Source organism: Misgurnus anguillicaudatus, chromosome 17, assembly GCF_027580225.2.
Source record: "Misgurnus anguillicaudatus chromosome 17, ASM2758022v2, whole genome shotgun sequence".
Lineage (NCBI taxonomy): Eukaryota > Metazoa > Chordata > Actinopteri > Cypriniformes > Cobitidae > Misgurnus > Misgurnus anguillicaudatus.
The window spans coordinates 8,515,394-8,536,877 of record NC_073353.2 but is presented as its reverse complement, the minus strand read 5'-3'; the positions used below and the strand labels follow the sequence as shown (position 1 = coordinate 8,536,877).

Here is a 21,484-nt window from a genome sequence, read left to right as displayed (position 1 = left end):
TTTAACACGTATAAAATATTTTGATTATTGATGCATACAAACATTTCTATAAACACACTGGACTAATACTAAATCTGGAGGTACGGACTGGAGTGTTTGTAATAAATCCATTGCGTGGTTAGTCAAGACTAAAAAGGAATTTAAAACATTAATGTCTTCTTAATCTTTTTACTTCACCTTCATGCCACTTTTTGTCTTTTCTGCTCTGGACGGATAGCTTTAAATCATATTCATTTATCAAGACGCATGTCGATAGGCAGGTCAATTGCATGCGTAGCTGCACAGACGGACTGATTAATGGAATTAAAGTATCGTGAGTTAATACTGCTTGTTATGCTTTCGAATGGCTCTCGCGGCACAACGATGTCACTCATCTGTGCAGTGGCGCATGAAGTGGTTCGGGGCCCTACGCAGCTTGCGTACTCTGCATATAGAGAGGATCGGCTCTCGGTGTCGTAGTCACTAATGATTGATTTAGATGTTCTCATAAGTGGTGAAACGTTTATTTGTCAGTGCCTGTTTTGGGTGTCATGAATAAAAACACAATGTGCCAAAAAGAGCATCAGAACAGCTTAAAGCAGGGCTAGTCAACTGACAGTCCGCGGGCCAAGTGCGGCCCTCCAGTCATCTTTATCCGACCAGCCGGTCATCTTTGTCTGATTTAAAATCAGCGTGGATACTTTTACCTTTACACTGTACATGACAAATGAAGGCCAAAAACATGGAAAGAGAGTCGTAAAGGGGCTGCGTGGGGTGCCAACCATCTGTGGGTGCGTACTTATCTGATCCAATTCGCGCTTTGGATGCATTAAAGACAAACTTGTGTGACTACACCGCATGTGACACGCTGACCGGAAGTGATATATTTCAGTGTGTTCCAATCAAGACACTGTGTGCAAGTTGAAAATTATTAATCCTTTTTTTGTTTCACTTGATGAGTAACACTAGAATCCTTTAAAAAGATTTACAGGTAAATAAATTATTAAGTATAATATATATAAAAAATATATAAAAGGTAAAAATAGGGGTAAAAGTTGTCTCGCATCATATTAAACATTTTAAAATCTGGCTGCCGAAGAAGAGTAGTTGAAGACCCCTGCATAAAGTCATAGGGGCTTGACGAATTAGAGAAGGATATGCAATGATCCAGAACACCCAATCAGAAAGCGAATGTCGACAACCCACACCTTCGTTTACATAAGGATCTGTTAAGGTCTGTTTACACTGCAGCAACTCAGAGTTTTCAAGCTAAAACATTGTCAAATGTCTCTGGTTTTGAGGATCGAAAACTCGACCCGGAATATGGATGCCAAATTTATGTGTTTTAAAATGAAAATTACTAATGTAAACGTAGGCTTAGTTACTAGCTACATACATTTTTTTTGTACATTGTTTTGCAAGAGATTATGTACTAAGAAATACAAGATGCTATAAGGTTGTTTTTCTTCTTCCTTGTCAGGACCAAAAGGAAAACAATTAGAGGGAAGCGAGTGCCCCCTGCATGTGGTACATCCTCCCACCGGAGAAGAGTTTGCACTGGGATGTGGTGTGTGTAGAAACGCCCATACCTTCTAAATGCCGGGATTCTTTAATGCTCTATCTATACATATATATTTATCCTCCTGTGGGCGACTCGCTTACTCATCAGCACATCCTGAGAGCAGATTCACCGGATTTCCAAATCAGAGGGGATTTCATCTTGCCCCCGTGTTCCAGGGTGCATTCCCTCTCTTTAGATGCTGAAGAATTACAAAAAGAACAAAAAAAAACTTTGTGACGTGTTTGCATGCAGCCGTTGTAACCCTTCGGCTCCCATAAACGTTGCACACCTCCTGACCACTGAAGTTTAACAATGCATCGAGGATGTCTGAACTGAATCTGAGACTGTTATGAGCACGGCGGATGTGTGAAAAAAAGGCAAAACGAGATGGGCCATGATTCTCAGATATACAAATTTACGATTCTATTGTTGTATGTAAACGTTCTTTTCTTAATCCTGTACAGTATTCATTAACTTTGAAGTGCATCATGGTTTGATGGATATTCTAATGATGTATAAGGACTTAAGAATGTTACGCTGGGAGGAAAATAGTGTACGATTTATCTAATCTTGTATATAATGACAGTAACCCTTCATATGTGTATTCCGATGTTGCTACTCTACACTTCAGTTTCGTTTGATATCTTGGGTTTTGTTTTGAGCCAGAACTTTAAATGAAGTGCAATACTGGGTGTGCCTCCTCGCAGATGTAAACATATGGAATGTATGTCAATAAAACCACTGTACATTTTTATACAGTGATACACACGTGGCTGTATTTCCCCCTGGCAAGTACGATATCATTTCTGTAGTCAGAACTTTATTGAGGGGCTAAGTGTCTACAGTGTCTGCCCTGTTCGTCTTAATGATGTGGTATAAACCCCTTTTTCTGTCATTTTAAAAACAAAAGGTGAGTATGTTCTGCTTTTGTATTGTAAGAACAAGACTCTTGGGGCCAGCCCTCGCACCAAATGAAAAGATTGTGAGGCAAAACAAAAAAATAAGATATATATATATATATATATAAGAAGTTTGTGGGTATTTAGTGGTTGTTTTGGAGGCATATAGGAATGTTTTGGGGTGGGGCGGGGTGGTAAACAGCTGCTGTAAAAGACATAGAACTGCAACTTGTGAATCTGCTTTGTATTATTATCTGTGGATGGAGCTGAATGGTAATAATAAATCAGGTTCTCTGTTCAGCAAAGGTACATTACAAAAAGACCATTGTGTGCTTTTTCTTTCATTTACTAGAACATCTAATACAATTCATAAAATAATCTGAATGAGAGACATTAAAACAATTTGATAAGTGGGGGAAACAATAATTCCAATAAATCTTAATTTTAGTGATTTTCAAACACAATTGCTGGAAATTTGAAGAAATTACTACACTTTTTGACATTCAAACGTATTGACTGACCGCTCATGAATCTAGTCAGAAGTGGTATTTTAAGCCATCTTAAAGGGACACTGCTTTTTTGAAAATATGCTGATTTTAAACATTTAATTTTTATCATTTTGGAATCCATTCAGCCGATCTCCGGATCTGATGGTACGACTTTTAGCATAGCTTAGCATAATCCATTGAATCTGATTAGACCATTAGCATCATGCTCAAAAATAACCAAAGAGTTTCGATATTTTTTCTATTTAAAACTTGACTCTTCTGTAGTTACATTGGGTACTAAGACCGACGGAAAATTAAAAGTTGCGATTTTCTAGGCCGATATGGGTAGGAACTACTCTCATTTTGCCGTAATACTTTGCTGTACCATGGGCGCTGCGTAATATCATTCTATACAATCTTAAAAAAAAAAAAACTTTTCTTCAGCCTGATGACAGAAATAGCACTTGACAGAAAGTTTACTGGGTAGCAATGATGAATAATTTTAATAGAGAACTCATACAGCTTTTAAACAGCACCAGGAAATTATTTTTGGGTTAACTACCCTAAAGGGGACATTTCACAAGACTTTAAGATGTCAAATAAATCTTTGGTGTCCCCATAGTACGTATATATAGTTCTAGCTCAAAATAGCATGTAGATAATTTATTATAGCATGTTAAAATTGTCACTTTGTAGGTGTGGCAAAACTTTGCTGTTTTGGGTGTTTCCTTTAAAATGCAAATGAGCTGATCTCTGCACTAAATGAAAATGCTGTGGTTGGATAGTGCAGATTAAGGGGCGGTATTATCCACTTCTGACATCACAAGGGGAGCCAAATTTCAATTACCTATTTTTGCTTGCAGAGAATGGTTTACCAAAACTAAGTTACTGTGTTGATCTTTTTCACATTTTTTAGGTTGATACAAGCACTGGGACCCAATTATAGCACTTAAACATGGAAAAAGTCAGAATTTTTTATAATATGTCCCCTTTAAACAGTTGTTAGATAGAAACAGTTAATAGGTTAAAGGGATAGTTTACCCAAAAATGAAAATTATGTCTTCATTTACCTTTATTGTTACAAACCTGTATAAATTTCCTTATTTTGATAAACACAGAGTAAGATGTTTTGAGAAATGTTTGTAACCAACCCGTTCATGAGCCCCCTATGGAAGTGAATGGGGCTCATGATTGATTTGTTTCCAAACATTCCTCAAAATATCTTCCATCACGTTCATAAAAAATTTATATTACCATTTTATGGTTTCGGGCCGTTAAGGGGCACTTACCTTCAAAAACTTAAAAAGCTGGCACATGTCAAAGCCGCCTGCCACAATAATGCATGGGCAAAGGTTGGCACGTGAATGGTGAGGACTCTCCAGCGCCCTGTTGCATGTCAAACTTTTCAGTTTTATTGCAAAAGTAAAGAGTTAAAATAAAGTCTTTTACTTCGTAAAATGTTTACTAGGACATAAAACATTATGGACCGTTTCCCGGACAGGGTTTATCCTAGTCCCAGACAAAAATGCATTTTTAAGATGCCTTTTTTTTAAAACAACACTGACATTTCATCAGTGCCATTGTTTTGTGCCAAGATGCACAATATAGTTTATTTGTAAGGTATGTTTGTAAAAACTACTTAAATGTCCTAATATAACTAAAGCCTAGTCCTGGATTAATCTTAAACCTGTCTGGGAAACTGCCCCAACAAAATGTAAATCCAGCTCTATGTTGGATTCAGCTTTCTGAGCGCCCCCTGCAGGAAGACAGCGAGTTTTCTTATAAACGCCTTGTTGCGTTTCAAACTTTCATTGCAAAAGTAAATATTTAAGATAAAATATTAAACTTTGTTAAATGTTTATTAGGATGAAAAACATTACGGGCGGGTTTCCCAACGAGATGTAAATCCTGCTCTGTTGGATACGGCTTTCGGAGCCTCAGCGCGCCCCCTGCAGGAAGAGTGCGCGTTGTCTCATAAGAAATACAGCAGGAAACACTAGACTTGTTCGACTTCACATGCGGATGACGTCAAAGTACCGCGAGCGCGATTCGAGAAAGCATATAGAGAAGTCTAATTTCAACTCGCTCTCGCGGTACTTTGACGTCATCCGCCTGCAAGTTCTAGCGAAGTCGAACAAGCGTATTTGCTGCCCTCAGCTGCTCATAATCGACAGGCTCTAAACAACAACATCGCCATTTTGGAGGGAGGCGGGTACGATGAAAATCTCCCGCGGCGCACAGTGCAGAAGTAGGTCAACTAACAATATCGCAGAGACGTATGAACACACAGTCGAAAAAACAACAAATTGCTGAAGAAATTTGCGCCTCATCTTCCGATGCGTCTGTTTTTATTCGGTCTAATGTTTTCATTGTCGGGCCCTGGTTGACGTTCAGACGAATAATCTGAGGATTTTGTATATTTTTCCACTTTTTGCGAGCGAGACATACGACTGTAACACGCAAAACAGGTAATTTTGGGATTTGCGGCAAGATGCTGTTTGCCTTAATCATGACTAGTTGCTTGTGTAATGTCTATTTTCTGATGGTGTTTTCTCGTTTCGTTGCTTATATTCGTTTGGATTGTTGGACAATCTGATATTATACTATAGTTTTTAAATTAAATTGCTGCAAATGATCGAGCACAGGTTTAGTTTAGTTGTAACATCAAATGTTTCGCGAACAACATATCTACCCGCTGTTTAACATCATGTAGGTCAAACGTCAATGTATAGGATTTAAGCTGCATTATATGTTCATGCGCGTGTATGCGTGCTATAGGCCTGCACTGTACTGACAGTAGGTCAGCTGTGTGTTTGCACTTGGCTTGTTTACGCCGTCACGCTTCATGTCTCTCTTTTGCTCCCAGAAATGAAACGGTTGGGCAGAGACAGAGAGGGCAGTAGCTCATCCTGTGAGGGGCTGATGGAGTCCTGCAAGAGAATCAAACAGCTCGGTGAAGACGCTGGAGATCGGATGTGCGACTGGGATCGACTGCCCCAGGAGATCCTGCTTCACATCTTTCAGTACCTGCCGTTGTTGGATCGTGCCTTTGCCTCCCAGGTTTGCCGTGGATGGAATCAGGCTTTCCACATGCCAGAGCTGTGGAGGTGCTTTGAGTTTGAGCTTAATCAACCTGCCAGTTCTTACCTGAAAGCCACGCATCCTGATCTAATAAAGCAAATCATTAAGAGGCACTCCAATCATCTACAGTACGTCAGCTTCAAGGTGAGATGCTTGCAAGACGGTGGGTCCAAGACATTTACTGGAGTAGATGCCATTTTCTTGAGTTGGTTCTACATCATTTGTCTTAAAATGTGGTTCCGACTCCCATGATTGTTATGATTTTCTAAGGTTTTGTGGTGTTGTGTACGCAAGACAACCGTGTTCTGTTCATACAGCATATAGAATCAAGTTGAAGGTGCAGTGTGTAAATTTTAGCAGCATCTAGTGGTGAGGTTGGGAATTGCAACCAACGGCTCAGTCCACTGCTCACCCCTCGCTTTTGAAATACATAGAGAAGCTACTGTAGCCACCACCAGACAAATATGTCATCACCGGAGACAACTTAGTAAAAACGTTTGTCTGTTAAAGGCGGAGTCCACGATGTTTGAAAAACGCTTTGGAAAATTAGACGGGCCGTCTACCAAAACCAGTGTTGGGTAAGTTACTCAAAAAAAGTAATTAATTACTAGTTACTAATTACATCTTCAATCATGTAATTAGATTACTTTACAAATTACTCTCTCCAAAAAGTATTTAATTACTTATTACTAATTACTTTCTAAATCCTATTTAGTACATGACACAAGGATAGGCTTGAAATGGCTCGAATAAATAATATATAAAAGTACATCAATTATTCTGGTCCCACTTTAGGGTCCAATTCTCTCTATTAACTAACTATTAACTACTTTGCCTCAATATATACTCCAACAACTAATACTAAAGAAGTTATAAATTTTAAGTATTGGTAGAAATGGGGGCGGTTAAGGATGTAGAATAAGGTTTTGCAGAATCAGGCATTAATATGTGCTATTAAGTATTAATAAACAGCCAGCATCTCATTAATATTAATGCTAATAATCAACCAGATAATAGTGAGAATTGTAAACTTAAACCATGTTAAATACACTATTGTATTATAGTATATATAATTGTTTAGAGTTCATATACAATATTTAGTTACATCAGAAGTAACTGTAATTAGATTACAAGAAAAATAAGAGTAATCCCTTACTTTACTTTTTCAAAGGAAAAGTAATTTAATTACAGTAACTAATTACTTAGTAACTAGTTACACCCAACACTGACCAAAACACACTTATACCCAATCAAATCAAATCAAATGCCGGGTTGCGTATGTGTGGGGCGGGTCTATCAACAGAAGGTCCAGAGTCTTTTGGGGTAGGGGCGTGTTTGTTTAGGTGATTTCAAATATCAACATTGGCTTTCAAACATCATGGACTCCGCCTTTAAGGGCTTCTGTAAAAACATGGCGGCACAAAATGGCGACTTCCATGTAAGTGGACCCTCATTATAAGGTAATAAACACATAACGGTTCATGATGAAAGGTCTTTATACACCCCTGATAATATAGTTTTGTATATTTTTTGCATTTCTGTCAAGAGATCCTTCTAAAAATTACACACTGCACCTTTAATAGTGCTTTTCAAGGTAAACAGGGATTGGTTAAAACTAGGGATGCACGATATATCGGCCGACAAATCGTTATCGGCCGATAACTGCTTATTTTTAATATTATAGGTTATCGGTCTGATAGCAAAATTAGGCCGATAAATAAAAGCCGATAAATGATGGATTATTTTGGTTTGTTGAACCACTTCACTTTCTCATTGCTGGCCATGTGGAGTTTTGATTGGTGCTTTCTGTGACATAGCACAAAGATGAAACGTGTTGCGGGCTTAAGAAGAGTATGCTAGTCTAGCGCAAAGACAAGATGTCCGCGGTCTGCGAGTTTTTCATTGTGAAAATAATATGAATATTTATCGGCCTATAGATATCGGTTATCGGCCCCCAAATTTAATGAGTTATCGGTTATCGGTATCGGCCTAAATTTCCATATCGGTGCATCCCTAGTTAAAACCTAAAAGGAATAGTCTACTCATTTTCAATATTAAACTGTGTTATTACCTTAACTAAGAAGAGTTGATACATCCCTCTATCATATGTGTGCGTGCACGTAAGCGCTGGAGCGCGCTGCTACACTTCAATAGCATTTAGCTTAGCCCCATTCATTCGGTGGTGCCAGTCAGAGATAAAGTTGGAAGTAATATACGAGTATTATACGAGCAAGTTTGGTGGTACAAAATAAAACATAGCGCTTTTCTAAGCAGATTTAAAAGAGGAACTATATTTTATGGCGTAATAGCACTTTTGGGAGTGCTTCGACTTGGCGCAGTAACACCCTCCCTTTCCCATTATGAGAGGGAGAAGGGGAGCAGACTTTTCAGGCAAGTCGAAGTACTCCCAAAAGTGCTATTACGCCATAAAATATAGTTCCTCTTTTAAATCCGCTTAGAAAAGCGCTACGTTTTATTTTGTACCACCAAACTTGCTCGTATAACTACTCGTCTTAAATAGGAAAAACGTTGATGTGTTTGGTCACTTCTAACTTTATCTCTGATTGGTACCATTGAATGAATGGTGCTAAGCTAAATGCTATCGAAGCGTCGCAGCGCGCTCCAGCGCTTACGTGCACGCACACAGATGATAGAGGGATGTATCAAAAATTCTTGGTAAAGGTAATAACATAGTTTAATATTGAAAATGAGTAGACTATTCCTTTAACCAATTTAAATGTTATATACTGTTAAAGCTGCGGTCGGCAACTTATTTTATCATATTTTTTGATCATATTCACTGAAACCAACACTATGCTCCGATAGAACAACATCAACTAGACTGTTTAAGAAAAAAACCCTGCGCTTCTAGCTCCACCTAGAGCCTGTTATTTGTTTTGCAAAAATCCACCGCTCCCAGTTCATTTGGTCCCATCAGCGCAGGCTGGTTCATTTGGTCCAATCAGTGCAGGGCTGTGTAAAATCTGCCTGTCAATCACAGTACCTGCACGCGCCACAGATCCCCATCCACCTCGCACGCGTTACAATATCACGTGCATCCGCCTGAATTCATTGTTGTTTTGGTTTGAACAGCGTGATGGCGGAGAGAACATTCACTAACAAACTTCCGATTTCTCGGTTAACAACCAGAGCTAGGAAAACAACCAATGAAAAAAAGGAAACAAAGATAGAAAGCGACTGTGACCGTAATAAAACTATATCGGACCGGCATTTGAAAGGAATCTACGAGATTTCAAGCTGGATGCAGAGCTTGCCACATTTCTTCTCAACAGGTAATTGTGCTTTATCAACCATTGATTGTATTTCGGGGTATTATGTAAGTAATCTAAGTATTCTTGCTAAGTATGCGTTCACAATAATACTTTTGCACACGCGCTGACGAGAACGTGCTCTGAGGGAGGTTGCTCGGAGGTAGTGGGGGAGGGACATGAAACTGTAAACATTTGGAAACCGCTCAATCCTCCAGAGTTGCCGACGGCAGCTTTAAACTTGAGCACATAGTTTGGACCAAATAAAAATTTCAATTCAATTTAATTTATATAGCGCTTTTCACAATTGTTGATCGTTTCAAAGTAGCCGTACGTAAAATAGACGGACACCTGGGTCTGGGGTGGTGGGCAGGAAAATTCAAATTGAATGTGACAAAACGGCTAGTTACGTAACAACGGAGCTGAGTTTGAACTCGCGCAATCTGAGACTCAAGGCAGAGGACATTCAGAAACCTGTATCTCACTCAAAACAGCATGGATGGATTTTTTTCCAAGTTTGTATGCGTGTGGGAGCATCAGAGACACAAAATATCACCCCAAAACCCAGAAAAAGTTAGTTTTTCATAATATGGGCACTTTAAAGTGATAGTTCACCCCAAAAGTTTTCTGACCTCAACTTTCTTGAAGTTTGAAATATAAATGTTTCCATACAAATTACCCAGAGCTTTGCCTCAGAAGTTTTTGAAATGAAATCCACTGGGAGACAATTCTGAAAATGTGTTTTCTGAATACACAGGTGGACAGCAGTACAGAGTCAGCAGAGGCAGCGTGTGATATTCTGTCTCAACTAGTCAACTGTTCATTGAAGACACTTGGACTTATCTCAACAGCACGACCAAGCTTCATGGAGTTACCAAAGGTATCAAAAAAATTATAATTGGTGTGGTGTTAAAGGCTCACTAAGGTGCCCTGAAATGTGCACCATTATTTGATGTAGTGACATCATTTAAACTAAAACAGGAAGTTATTAAGAAGCCCCTCCCCTTTTTTATAATAACCAATAGCGTTTTGTTTATGGCACAGTCCAGCAAAGACACTTGTGAGTGCCACAGTTGTAAAAATTAAGTCTAGAGAGCATTTGATTGGCCAGGAAATTTGACAAGACGTTGATGTGTAGGATGACGTCATAATAATTCCGTGCTTTTTTAGCACGCGTGACAAACTGTACGTTTTGAATGCTTAAATCTTCTGGATGCGAATTTGTCAGCATTTTGGACCATACCAGTTTATATATATCCTCAACCCTAACATATTTATACCATAAGGAAAAAAGTTGATTTTGATTTCATGGGGACTTTAAGAATGCTTACCATGTCTTATCTTTCTCCCTGCAGTCCCACTTCATCTCTGCACTAACAGTGGTGTTTGTTAACTCCAAGTCTCTGTCATCTCTGAAAATTGATGACACACCAGTAGATGATCCTTCTCTCAAGGTTCTGGTAGCCAACAACAGCGATACACTTAAGCTCTTAAAGATGAGCAGCTGTCCACACGTTTCTCCTGCAGGTACTGTATGACTGAACCACTTCTGCAATAAATTGCATGTAACCTTTCCAAAAATAAATAAATGTAAAATAAGAATATAGAGTTAATTTAAAGTTGAATTTTGAAAGCTGTTTTGTTGTTTCAGGTATCCTGTGTGTCGCTGATCAGTGTCACGGTTTGAGAGAGCTGGCCCTCAACTACCACTTACTGAGCGACGAGCTGCTCCTGGCGCTGTCCTCAGAAAAGCACGTGCACCTTGAACATCTGCGCATAGATGTGGTGAGCGAGAACCCCGGTCAGCAGTTCCACACCATCAAGAAGAGCAGCTGGGATGCCATGGTGCGCCATTCACCAAAATTCAACTTGGTTATGTACTTCTTCCTGTACGAGGATGAGTTCGGCCCATTTTTCCGAGACGAGATACCCGTCACGCACCTCTACTTCGGCCGCTCGGTCAGTAAGGAGGTGCTAGGCCGTGTCGGCATGAACTGCCCACGACTGGTGGAGCTGGTGGTGTGTGCTAACGGTCTGCGACCATTGGATGAGGAGCTGATCCGCATCGCTGAGCGCTGCCAGCACCTCTCAGCCATCGGATTGGGTGAGTGCGAGGTCACCTGCAGCGCTTTCGTGGAGTTCGTGAAGATGTGCGGCCGGCGTCTTTCTCAGCTGTCTATTATGGAGGAGGTTCTTATCCCAGACCACAAATACAGCCTGGATGAGATTCACTGGGAGGTGTCCAAACATCTGGGACGCGTTTGGTTTCCAGATATGATGCCCACCTGGTGAATTTTATCATTTAAAAGAAAGGCTGTCAGACTGAGACACACATGTGGACTAAATGAAAAAAAAAATTCACAGCTGTTGCAACCGTTTTGCATCAGTCTTGTTGTGAAGAGTCTCATGAAAACATGTCTGGGTTACATTTCAGAAAAAAAATCCAAAGAAAAAATATATTTTGCATAATGAAAGCTAAGAACCGGAGTAATCTGGCTTTGTACAGAAGCTTTCAGTGCACAGAGAATAAAAAGATACAGATAATATAATATAAACTGGATGAGACCTGTTGAGTATGAAAGTTTTCTCCCAAAATTTTGTTGTTAACATTTTGCAACATTATAAACAGTACAACAAAACTATTATGATTAGGAAACAATGTATACTTGAATTTTTTTTGCATTTTTAGGTAAATTATCTCCTCTTTTGATTGTATGACCCAGACATGTCCTAAAAAGGTCTTGTTCCCTCTTGAAGTATAGCATAGCTTTACTACACTAAACAATGAAATGTAATGATTTCGGTGAGAGTCACTATTGATGTATTTAGAATCACATTCTCTATTCTCAGCATCTATTCACACATCATTTACTGAGCTGTACTGTATCTTTTAGTGCAGGGCAGTCAAAACATCTCTAAGAGTTGTAGTACAACAGTTAAAGCATTGTGAAGTACACTAATCATTTGTATTTAAATCACATAATGACAATCACATTTGGCTTACAGTAAGTAAGTGCACTGATAATGGCTCCTACTAGTGCCATTACAAGCCATTACACTTTAGATGGAGGGATGGTTACTTTTTCCTCCCTCACTTATTTCTGGCCATGCTTGTTTGACCGGTTAAGACGACAAGTTCAAGATAAAACGTACGCAGACTTTTGCTATGTTTTCTCTTGAAGCAATGATTGCATTCTTGAAATATTTTGTAGATAATGAACTGTATTTTTTGTGAAATACACATTTTATATTAATATTTGGTATCACTGTAGAAATTCCTTGTTGCACTTAAATGTTTAAGGTTAAACAACTTGAATGAATAAGTTACATAAACTTTTTTAGTTAGAAGTTGCTATAAAATATAAAAATAAAGTTGTAATAACTTAAGCCCATTCAACATTATTTTTTTATACCAACTACTCACTAGTCAAGAAAAGGGCTGGGTATCAATTCAGATGTTCCAGATCGATTTGATTTTGATTCACAAGCTTTCGATTTCAATTCTCGGGCCGATTTTTATACTCGATTTTCGATTCAACTCAATGAATATAGATTATATAGAATATTATATTATATTAGAATATATTAGAATAAAGACTGAATGAATGAATGACAGGCTCGCCTCTCGCTCTTTGGTAACATCGCACAAGGAAAAAACGAGGGTGACATCTAGTGGAGGAGACTAGTAATTAGATTAACGTTAATCTTACGTTCAATGTATGCGGAAATAAACATGGGGGAAAAATCGATTCATGGGCTTTAAGAATCGATTTTGAATCGACCATGTAAAAAAAAAGATTAATCGAAAAATCGAATTTTTTTTGCCCAGCCCTAGTCAAGAAAGTTAAAATGACTTGTTAATTCAAGTTGTTTAACCCATTAATTGGCACTGTCCTGTGAGGGGGACACCCAAGTTTACTTCAATATTTTGCATGAAAATGTTAATCTGTCACGACAAACTATATATTGTTGGAAAGATCTAAGAAAGTAATTTTCATATTTCAAAACCTTTTAGCAGTAATAATAATTTGTGACTGTAATTTAATAATTTGTGACAAGAGTATGCAGCAAACCAACACAAACCTCTTTATTTATAATTGTACACTGTAAAAAAATTCTGTAGAAATTACAATGTTAATGCAGCTGTGTTGCCGGTAGTTTGCCGTGGATTTGGATTTCTGTTATTTACTTGCAAGAGTTTGTTCAAATTTAAATACATTTTGAATATTGACAGGTCTTTGTCTTTACAGAATAAAACTATACAATAACAGCCTCATGCAAAGCATTCTGGGAACCAGAAATCATCATCAACCTTTTTCTGTTTTTTGCTTCAGATTTTGCTTCCCAGAATGTTTTGCTTGATGCTGTTTTTTAGTTTTACTCTGTAAAGACAAAGACTTTTAAATGTTTAATGTTCATTTAACTTTGAACTAAATGTTGCCAGTAAATAACATAAATTTAAATATACGGTGTATTGCGGCAACCCAGCTGCAATTTCTACGGATTTTTTTTACAGTGTATGTATAAAATAATACTATATTGCATTATTTTTATTTATTACAATACAGTTAAACTGCTATAACAATTTTTCCTTATTTAATATTTTCACCTCCAGACACTTACGGAAAAAAACTTTAAAGTGTCTTCTTTAAAACAAGACCAAATTTAGGCTTCTAGACCCAAAAATGCCAGAGTTATATTAATTTGAAGGTGTACATCATTTATCACCCCCCCACACACTCAAAAAGGGCTCTGCCAGGTAAAGGGTTCAACTTAAAAATTGAAGTGCAACAATTAATATTTTTACAGTGCACATGCATTTGTATATAATGAATAATATTTACCTCAGACATACCTAATTTAAATACTTGGTAATGAGTTAAAAGAGAACAAATACTAATTGTTTTGCAGAAAAGAGAATAGTCGATCTGAAATAAAAAATCATAAGATGGGTTGGGTATGTTTGAGTTTGTCAGAGTGGTACGACATATACAGATGTGTCCAAGAGAAAAAATGAACTGTCGATAGATTTCTATCGGGTTGCATCAAGAATGTTGTGAGACTTGGCCATTGCATAAGTGATAAATTAATATGATTCAAACAGAAATAATTGTAAAACTGCCCAGACCTAACTGCATTAAAATGCACCTTTGTTTCAATGTAACTATTGGAGTGGATACGTTTTCCTTTAAGAAGGAAGCCCCATATGTTTGTATATATGCTGTGTGTTTCAAATAAATAGAAACTTCTCTTGCTTCCTCTGTGAAGGTTTATATATTGTTTCTGTGCTGATCTTATTGAGATGAGTGGGAATATTTCCTAGATGGATCTTTGTACCCTTGTAATTAGATTTTATCAGCAGTGTAATTTATTGATATGCTTTATATTAATGCTTTAACATTGGCTAAGATGCTTCTTGTTGATTTATATGTCTATAATAAAAAATATAATGAAAATCAATGTTGTATATTCTTTTTCTTTTTTTACACATTTTATACATGATTTAGGGCTGAAACTGACATAATTTGTGAAAATATCCATTATTCGCAGTTGAGAAGTTATTAAAGAATTAAGAATAGGGATGCATGATATATCGTCCGACATATCGTTATCGGCCGATAACTGCTTATTTAATATTATCGGTCTGATAGCAAAATTAGGCCGATAAATGAAAGCTGATAAATGATGGATTATTTTGGTTTGTTGAACCACTTCACTTGCTCATTGCTGGCCATGTGAAGTTTTGATTGGTGCTTTCTGTGACATAGCACGAAGATGACACGTGTTGCGGGCTTAAGAAGAGTATACTAGCCTAGCGCAAAGACAAGATGTCCGCGGTCTGGGAGTTTTTCATTGTGAAAATAATATGAATATTCATCGGCCTATATATATATATATATATATATGAAGAGTTTGGTTCCAAAACGCAATAAACGCCATTTTTGAAAAAAATGAGTTACTGCCAAAATCAGTATTATATCAGGTCAGTAGTTAAAAGTAAATTCTTAATTTTACGCAAAATTCAATATCCGCCGTGTTATTCTGTCATCTTTTCTCCCTTTTTTCCCAAAATGCGACAAACGCCACTCCCACTTTTTTACAGAACGCAATAACTCCATTTCTGATATTACAGCCCACCGTTCACGCAATGTAAACAAACAATGGCGGACGCGCGTAGTACACGGAGTCCTGGTTTTCCTCATCTAATTTGTACTACGTGATCAACAAACAAAACAAAATAATACTTTAATTGCATCGCTAAACCTGTGATGGTTTTCTGTGATGGGAAAGAAACGTAAGCCATCAGCATCTAACAATTTCCCTGAGAGGCACTCGGGAGACGGGTGCTTGTTCTCCCGACAGCATCAAGCTTCTCATGCTAACACATTGACCCCAGAGGATCTTATGAAAAACTGTACATAATTTTACTCAAAGTCAACGAAAATCGAGCAGGACCAAAAACATTTTACAGTCGATCGCTGTGAAAGACGTTAAGCGAAGACGTCAAGTAACCGCAAAGACAGGGTTCTTAATATGACAAAGTAAGTGTTTTGATTAATAACATTAATGTTTATATTTTTAATTAGTGTGTACAACTAGTCAACTAAATGAATATAACATGGCAAAGATGAATGCACATTTATATAGGCGATTGATTCAATAGATTTATAGCATTTTGAATAAAAACTTGTCATGGATTTATTGCATTTTGTGGAAAAAATAATCCGTTTTTATAATAAATCTTTGAAAATCAACTTATGGATTTGAATTTTTTATGTTTTTATAACCTAAAGATGCTGTGTGAAAGTTTGTAACAGAAAATAGTTGTTTTCATCTTGTCACTTTCTTGGTATAGAAAACACGTTTTTACCAAAATTTGTCAAAATGGATTTATTGCGTTTTGGAACCAAACTCTTCATATATAGGTTATCGCCCCCCAAATATAAAGAGTTATCGGTATCGGCCAAAATTTCCATATCGGTGCATCCCTAATTAAGAACACCATGGGGCGGTTTCCCAGACAGGGATTAGCTTAATCCAGGACTAGGCCTTAGTTTAATTAGAAAATATAACTAGTTTTAACAAATATGCCTTACTAAAAACATTATCTGTGTGCATTTTGAGGCAAAACAAAGGGCCCTGATGTATTTTAAGATATGTCAGTGCAAATTGTTTTTAGTTTGGACAGCTCTTAAAAATGTTTTAGTCTAGGACTGGTCTAATCCCTGTCCGGGAAACCGCCCCTACATTTCCCACATTCTGCCCTTAGTTATTTAATTACAAAAAAACAATTATTAGTTCAAACTTAATCAAACATGATTTACTAAGCCTTTCGCTAGAGAAAGCTGAATTGCATTGTGTTTTACCAAATAAGCAAGTCTTAAAAATCAAATTGGAAAATATCCTATTTATTTGAGCTAAAAACATATTAGCATTTTTGTTATTTACAAAACTTTGATTCAGACCTTTTGTGAATGTCGTACAAATTAAATCAATTCATATTTATACTAAAACGTAAATATCCCAAAAAGTTATTTATAACAGCATTTTAAACATTTACAAATTCATGTTATAGTATTGGTAAACATTATAAAGTTATCTGGTGGTATTGTGACATCATACAGATTAACACAAATAAAATTCAAAGAAAGAAAGTGGGCATTATGGTAAGGGAATCTCCTCGTAGGTTATTTTAAAGTAAGGATATTTCATAGGAAGTTTCCAATATTCAGAGTTAAAGTACAAATAAAAGGTCTTCTCAAGGACCATCTTTTCATAAGCTTCTAAGAGACTCATAATGGCTTCCCATACTGACTGGTGAGGGCGAAATGTGTGATAAAACATCAGGATATCTGTGGCAAGATCTTTTGTAGAAGACTGCTGAAAAATTGCGTCATCTCCCAAATAGATCGGCTCTCCGCTGTACAGATAGATCTTTGTATAATTGGTCTGGGTTTTGCTGAGCAGAACAGCACCCAGCTCCAATAATTTCCTGTATGTGCGGTGCACAAACTGCGAACAGTCGTAGGATTCAAACCATGTTGTAGCATTAGATCCAGGGTCTGTCTTTACAGTCCAAGTCTCATAAAAAACACCCGTGGCATTGTCCTCCTGAACCCACCGGGCCATCTCATTAAATATCTCACCTTATAAAAGAAAACTTTAAGAAAAACTCATGTTGTTTTGAAACATTTATAAACCTGATGGATTATAACTACTTTAAATGGAGGATGAGCTTAAAATATTACTTGGATTTACCTGAAATCTCTCCTATTTTCTCCAAAGTACCATTCTGTTTCCAATGTATGTCATCTATTCCCTCATAAAAGCATGCAGCTCCCTGGTTACACCAAAACGGTGCACTTATATTTTCTCTTTCATGAGGAAAAGTGCAATTCCCAAGCTGGAATAGCTCATACCACTCCATAGTGAAGTTTCTTCCAGTGTTCTCGTTTGTAAACCCAATGGCATCGTGCATGATATGCTAAAGAGTGAAAAAACTAGATTAGACTAAACTGAATAAACCATTAACAAGAGACCTTTTATTCAGTGATGCACTTACAAGCTTCCCCAGCAGGTCACCATATTTAAACTCCCAAACCGGAGTCTGAAGTCTGAACACTGAGATGATGTCAGAATCCTTCATGTATGGTATTTGACCACCTGGATCTCCAGTGGGGCAGAATGGATATAAAGCCTGGCAGTAAGGGTCAACATCTGGACGTCTGTCAACTCTCCTAGAAATAGTAAGTTATGAACATACTAGCGTTTACCACCATAACCTTTACCTTATTTAGGTAAGTTAGGTTTTTTTTATCTCTCTGTCACACGCTGTCTTTAATTTGTCAAGTACATATACGTCGTAAAATGAAAGTGTGGAGACCATAAAAACAGCATGCTTTTATTATGACACTGTCATGAAATCAAAATAAAGACGCAAACAACATACAATGCATAGTCGCAGTTATAAAAATGATACGTTTAGATAATAAATGTATGTTAGATAACTTAGATTAAGTAACGTTAGGTGTCTGCTGCTTACTTGTAGGGCACTGGCCAGACTTGGTTTCCATGAACGCTACCAGCCAAACACAGAGTCCAGAAATGAAGAAGAGCAGCGTGAATAATAAGCCCAGAATGTTTCATTTTAGGATAGTGTTGCAGAAACATTACTATGCTGTCTCACTAGCAGAAGTGTACACTTTAGTTTCACATCCTTGTTTTTAACACGGATCACAAGACTTTCTAAATAGCGTCAACTGGTCAGTCACGAGCTTTTTTTTTGTGCGCCTTCTAGTTATGGCTTAAACATTCTGTCAAAATAAAAGTCACATAATAATAATAGGAACTTGTATACATATAATTTATATTATTAGAGATGCACTTATATTATATTGCTCTGGTGGTTATTTTAAGACATTTGACAGAATAATGCATACCCGCGGAACGTTTTTCAACCAATCAGATACAAGCATTCAACAGATCCGTTTAAAATCTCTAGCCGTGTTCAGGAGGAATGGATCAAATCAGCATTTTTGCAAAGGTTTATTATCTCCACATATATCATACATATAAATTGTAGTAGGATAACTTACTAAAGAGAAAATGTAGGTGACAGGCAGGTTGGGACCGCCTACCTTATTAACATACAGACACGGAAATACAGAAATAGAGGGCATTGCACGTGACGTCACCTTTGGCGAAAGCGACTGCGGTTACGCCCACTGAGTGGCAAAAGACAGAGCGGCAGCATTTGAGTACAGTGTGAAATCAGCGAAAACACGGGGAAAACGCGTCTAAATGAGAAACAGCTGTTGTGCGATAGATAGACTGTACTAATGGCGCTTTTCCATTGCATAGTACCCCACGGTTTGGTTTAGTTTGGGTCGGGTCAGCTCACTTTTGGGAGCTTTTCCATTGGGATCACTTCGTAGTACCCGATACTTTTTTTCGTACCACCTCGGTTGGGGTTCCAAGCGACCCGAGCTGATACCAAATGTGACGCGTAAACACTGTAGATCACTGATTGGTCTGAGAGAATCGTCATCGGCGTCATCCTATTATGTAAAATATTAGCTTTAGCTTACTGCTAGCTTGCGCTGTCTCGAGCAAACATGTTGTCATCTGTGCTCTGCTATAAGTTTCCAAACACCCTTTTAGCGATGAAAAACATCCACAGGTTGTGAATCAGGAACACATAAAAGTTTTTTCCAGACTTGCAGTTTGTGGCGGCACATTCGCGACGTGCACGTCAGTATTATTTATGCTTTAATGCAACTTCATTGAGGCTCAGCGGAGCGCCGTCGACTGACGCCACGGGTGTTTGAACAGAAACTGTCATGTGAGACAGAGGTAACGTTAGTGATAAACGCGATGTGCAAACATCTATTTGTGGTGGCCAATTTTAATTTTGTGGCGGACTGATAAATAAATAAATGTATGGGAATGTACAAGGACGCTCTCACTTGTATGATGTCACAGCCTTATGCAGCGCAAATATAACGACACGCCTATAATCCCTCCCACTGCGAAGTGATACTAAACTCAATGGAAAAGCTAACCACGCCAAAGTGAGGTGAGCTGACCCGACCCAAACTAAACTAAACCGTGGGGTACTATGCAATGGAAAAGCGCCAGATCAGATAAACAAAATTCGGAGCTATCGTTTTACAGACTGCCAAAAACACCAAAAGGAGAAGTAAATAGATCGTTCATGCCAACGTCCACAGACCACAGGTGGGTTGATAAGTTGCTAGGGTCACTATCAAGCAAAGATTTTACATTCTACTTAAAAGTATTTTTCAAGTATTTGTAACATACATTCCAAAGCATATTATCATAATTTTTACTTTATTATATTTCATAAATAATACGTTTTTGTTTTACATTTAATATTTAAGTACATTAAGGTACTTTTACTCAAGTAAAATTACACAATTTAAATGTAATTCGGTATTAAATACATTTTAATATGCAATATTAAAGAATACACAAAATGTAGTGAAGTAATGTTTTTCCCCATACAAACAACCTAATAAAGCACATATGCTTGGAAAAAGTAACTAATGTAACTAAGTATTGTCCACCTCTGCTATCAAGTCCAACTAAATTCAATTTAAGCTGATAATCAGTTAAGAATAATGCAATTGAAGTAAACTTATTTAACCACTTGCATATAGTTTCTCTAAAGGACTGTCATCTGAGAGGATTTCTTTACTGTCATGTGCATTGCTCAGAAACAGTTGCACTTTATAATCTTTTGATGTAGAATCAACATTTACATTCCCTTACTGCACATCATACTTCATTTAACACATTCTTGAGAACTGCTGAAAGTGTTGGTGTATTATCTACAACTGCACAAAAGAGAGGAAAACACAACCTTATAATAAACTACAATTCGAATTTTATTTATCAGAAATTAAATTGTTGCATTGGCTGTGGGTTTAAGAAAGAGCAACTGCTCTGCACAATCTATTAGTTAAGAGACATCACTCCTGCCAGCACATCACATGAAGATGCAGGACCACCACCTGTTTTTATTCTGCTTTTTAAGTTGCTGTTACAAACAGACAAAATAGCATTTAACTGTTTTTAAAAGAGACTTAAAGTACTTTAGGAGCATCCAATTTAAATTACAATCATTAATTTCAGTTTTTGACAAGCATAGTAAAGATATCAAGATTATATTTTTACAGAAAATTTTACATTATTTTTGGTGATTTATGTACTAAAGTATCTTTAACTGGGTTTTTAAATTCAGTCACATAAAAAATTCCCAACCTTCCATCAATAGCTCTCAGACTGCAGGGGTTAAAAAATGGGCGTGTTCTTGGCCATTGTAACAACTGGCCAATCACAGCGTTGCTGATCAGTGTTTCTACTATCGATATGTTTTGCCTTTTCTTGCAGTGCACGAACGCGCAGTGATCTCCGATAATTCAATCCTGCCATACTAATCATCAACAGCAGTGGTGTTCAAAGAACCAAATAAGCGTCATCATAATTAGCGAGATCTAAACATCTCGAATGTGTCATTTGATCTCGGATGTAATAAGCAACGTACGAAAAACGGGTCCCTGGTTAAAAGTGTATTTTATTTTGTCAAAAAAATCCTTATCTAAGGTTTCTATGTGAGCATAGAAATGCAAACCGTAAAATGATGTGTTTGTACTGGAAACATGTACGTGTATTTGCATAGTGAGT

General features: G+C 37.4%; 3 protein-coding genes across 24 annotated transcripts in view; 2 read left to right on the top strand and 1 right to left on the bottom strand.

Moving 5' to 3' along the window:
- Positions 1-2,294, top strand: part of mycbp2 (MYC binding protein 2) — a 134,268-nt gene extending 131,974 nt beyond the window's left edge. For all 21 annotated transcript variants that reach the window (XM_073854933.1, XM_073854926.1, XM_073854924.1 and 18 more), the window contains one exon: positions 1,460-2,294. In XM_073854933.1, the coding sequence (XP_073711034.1) occupies positions 1,460-1,575 (116 nt within the window). In that variant the 3' untranslated portion in view covers positions 1,576-2,294. The remainder of the gene's footprint in view (positions 1-1,459) is intronic.
- Positions 2,295-5,051: 2,757 nt separating this feature from the next.
- fbxl3a (F-box and leucine-rich repeat protein 3a) lies at positions 5,052-14,533 on the top strand. 2 transcript variants are annotated; one of them, XM_055215402.2, is made up of 5 exons: positions 5,052-5,175; positions 5,794-6,152; positions 10,035-10,157; positions 10,633-10,804; positions 10,929-14,533. In XM_055215402.2, the coding sequence occupies exons 1-5, from the start codon at positions 5,145-5,147 to the stop codon at positions 11,567-11,569; spliced, it is 1,326 nt and encodes a 441-aa protein (XP_055071377.2). In that variant the 5' UTR covers positions 5,052-5,144; the 3' UTR covers positions 11,570-14,533. The 2 variants fall into 2 exon arrangements, with proteins under 2 accessions (XP_055071377.2, XP_055071378.2); XM_055215403.2 differs by having other exon boundaries at positions 5,101-5,395.
- A 2,132-nt stretch (positions 14,534-16,665) lies between these two features.
- On the bottom strand, positions 16,666-18,590 carry cln5 (CLN5 intracellular trafficking protein). The gene is made up of 4 exons (XM_055216203.2): positions 18,321-18,590; positions 17,841-18,015; positions 17,537-17,762; positions 16,666-17,424 (listed from the first exon to the last, which is right to left on the bottom strand). The coding sequence occupies exons 1-4, from the start codon at positions 18,446-18,448 to the stop codon at positions 16,940-16,942; spliced, it is 1,014 nt and encodes a 337-aa protein (XP_055072178.2). The 5' UTR covers positions 18,449-18,590; the 3' UTR covers positions 16,666-16,939.
- Positions 18,591-21,484: the final 2,894 nt, after the last annotated feature.

Bases quoted from the DNA above. Each gene is read 5' to 3' on its own strand.
- fbxl3a (XM_055215402.2), top strand. From the start codon at position 5,145: ATGAAAATCTCCCGCGGCGCACAGTGCAGAA. The intron at 5,176-5,793 runs GTAGGTCAACTA...TTTTGCTCCCAG, and splicing joins CCGCGGCGCACAGTGCAGAA to AAATGAAACGGTTGGGCAGA. The intron at 10,158-10,632 runs GTATCAAAAAAA...TTCTCCCTGCAG, and splicing joins GCTTCATGGAGTTACCAAAG to TCCCACTTCATCTCTGCACT.
- cln5 (XM_055216203.2), bottom strand. From the start codon at position 18,448: ATGTTTCTGCAACACTATCCTAAAATGAAACATTCTGGGCTTATTATT. The intron at 17,763-17,840 runs GTAAGTGCATCA...TTCACTCTTTAG, and splicing joins GTGACCTGCTGGGGAAGCTT to CATATCATGCACGATGCCAT. The intron at 17,425-17,536 runs GTAAATCCAAGT...TTCTTTTATAAG, and splicing joins GAAAATAGGAGAGATTTCAG to GTGAGATATTTAATGAGATG.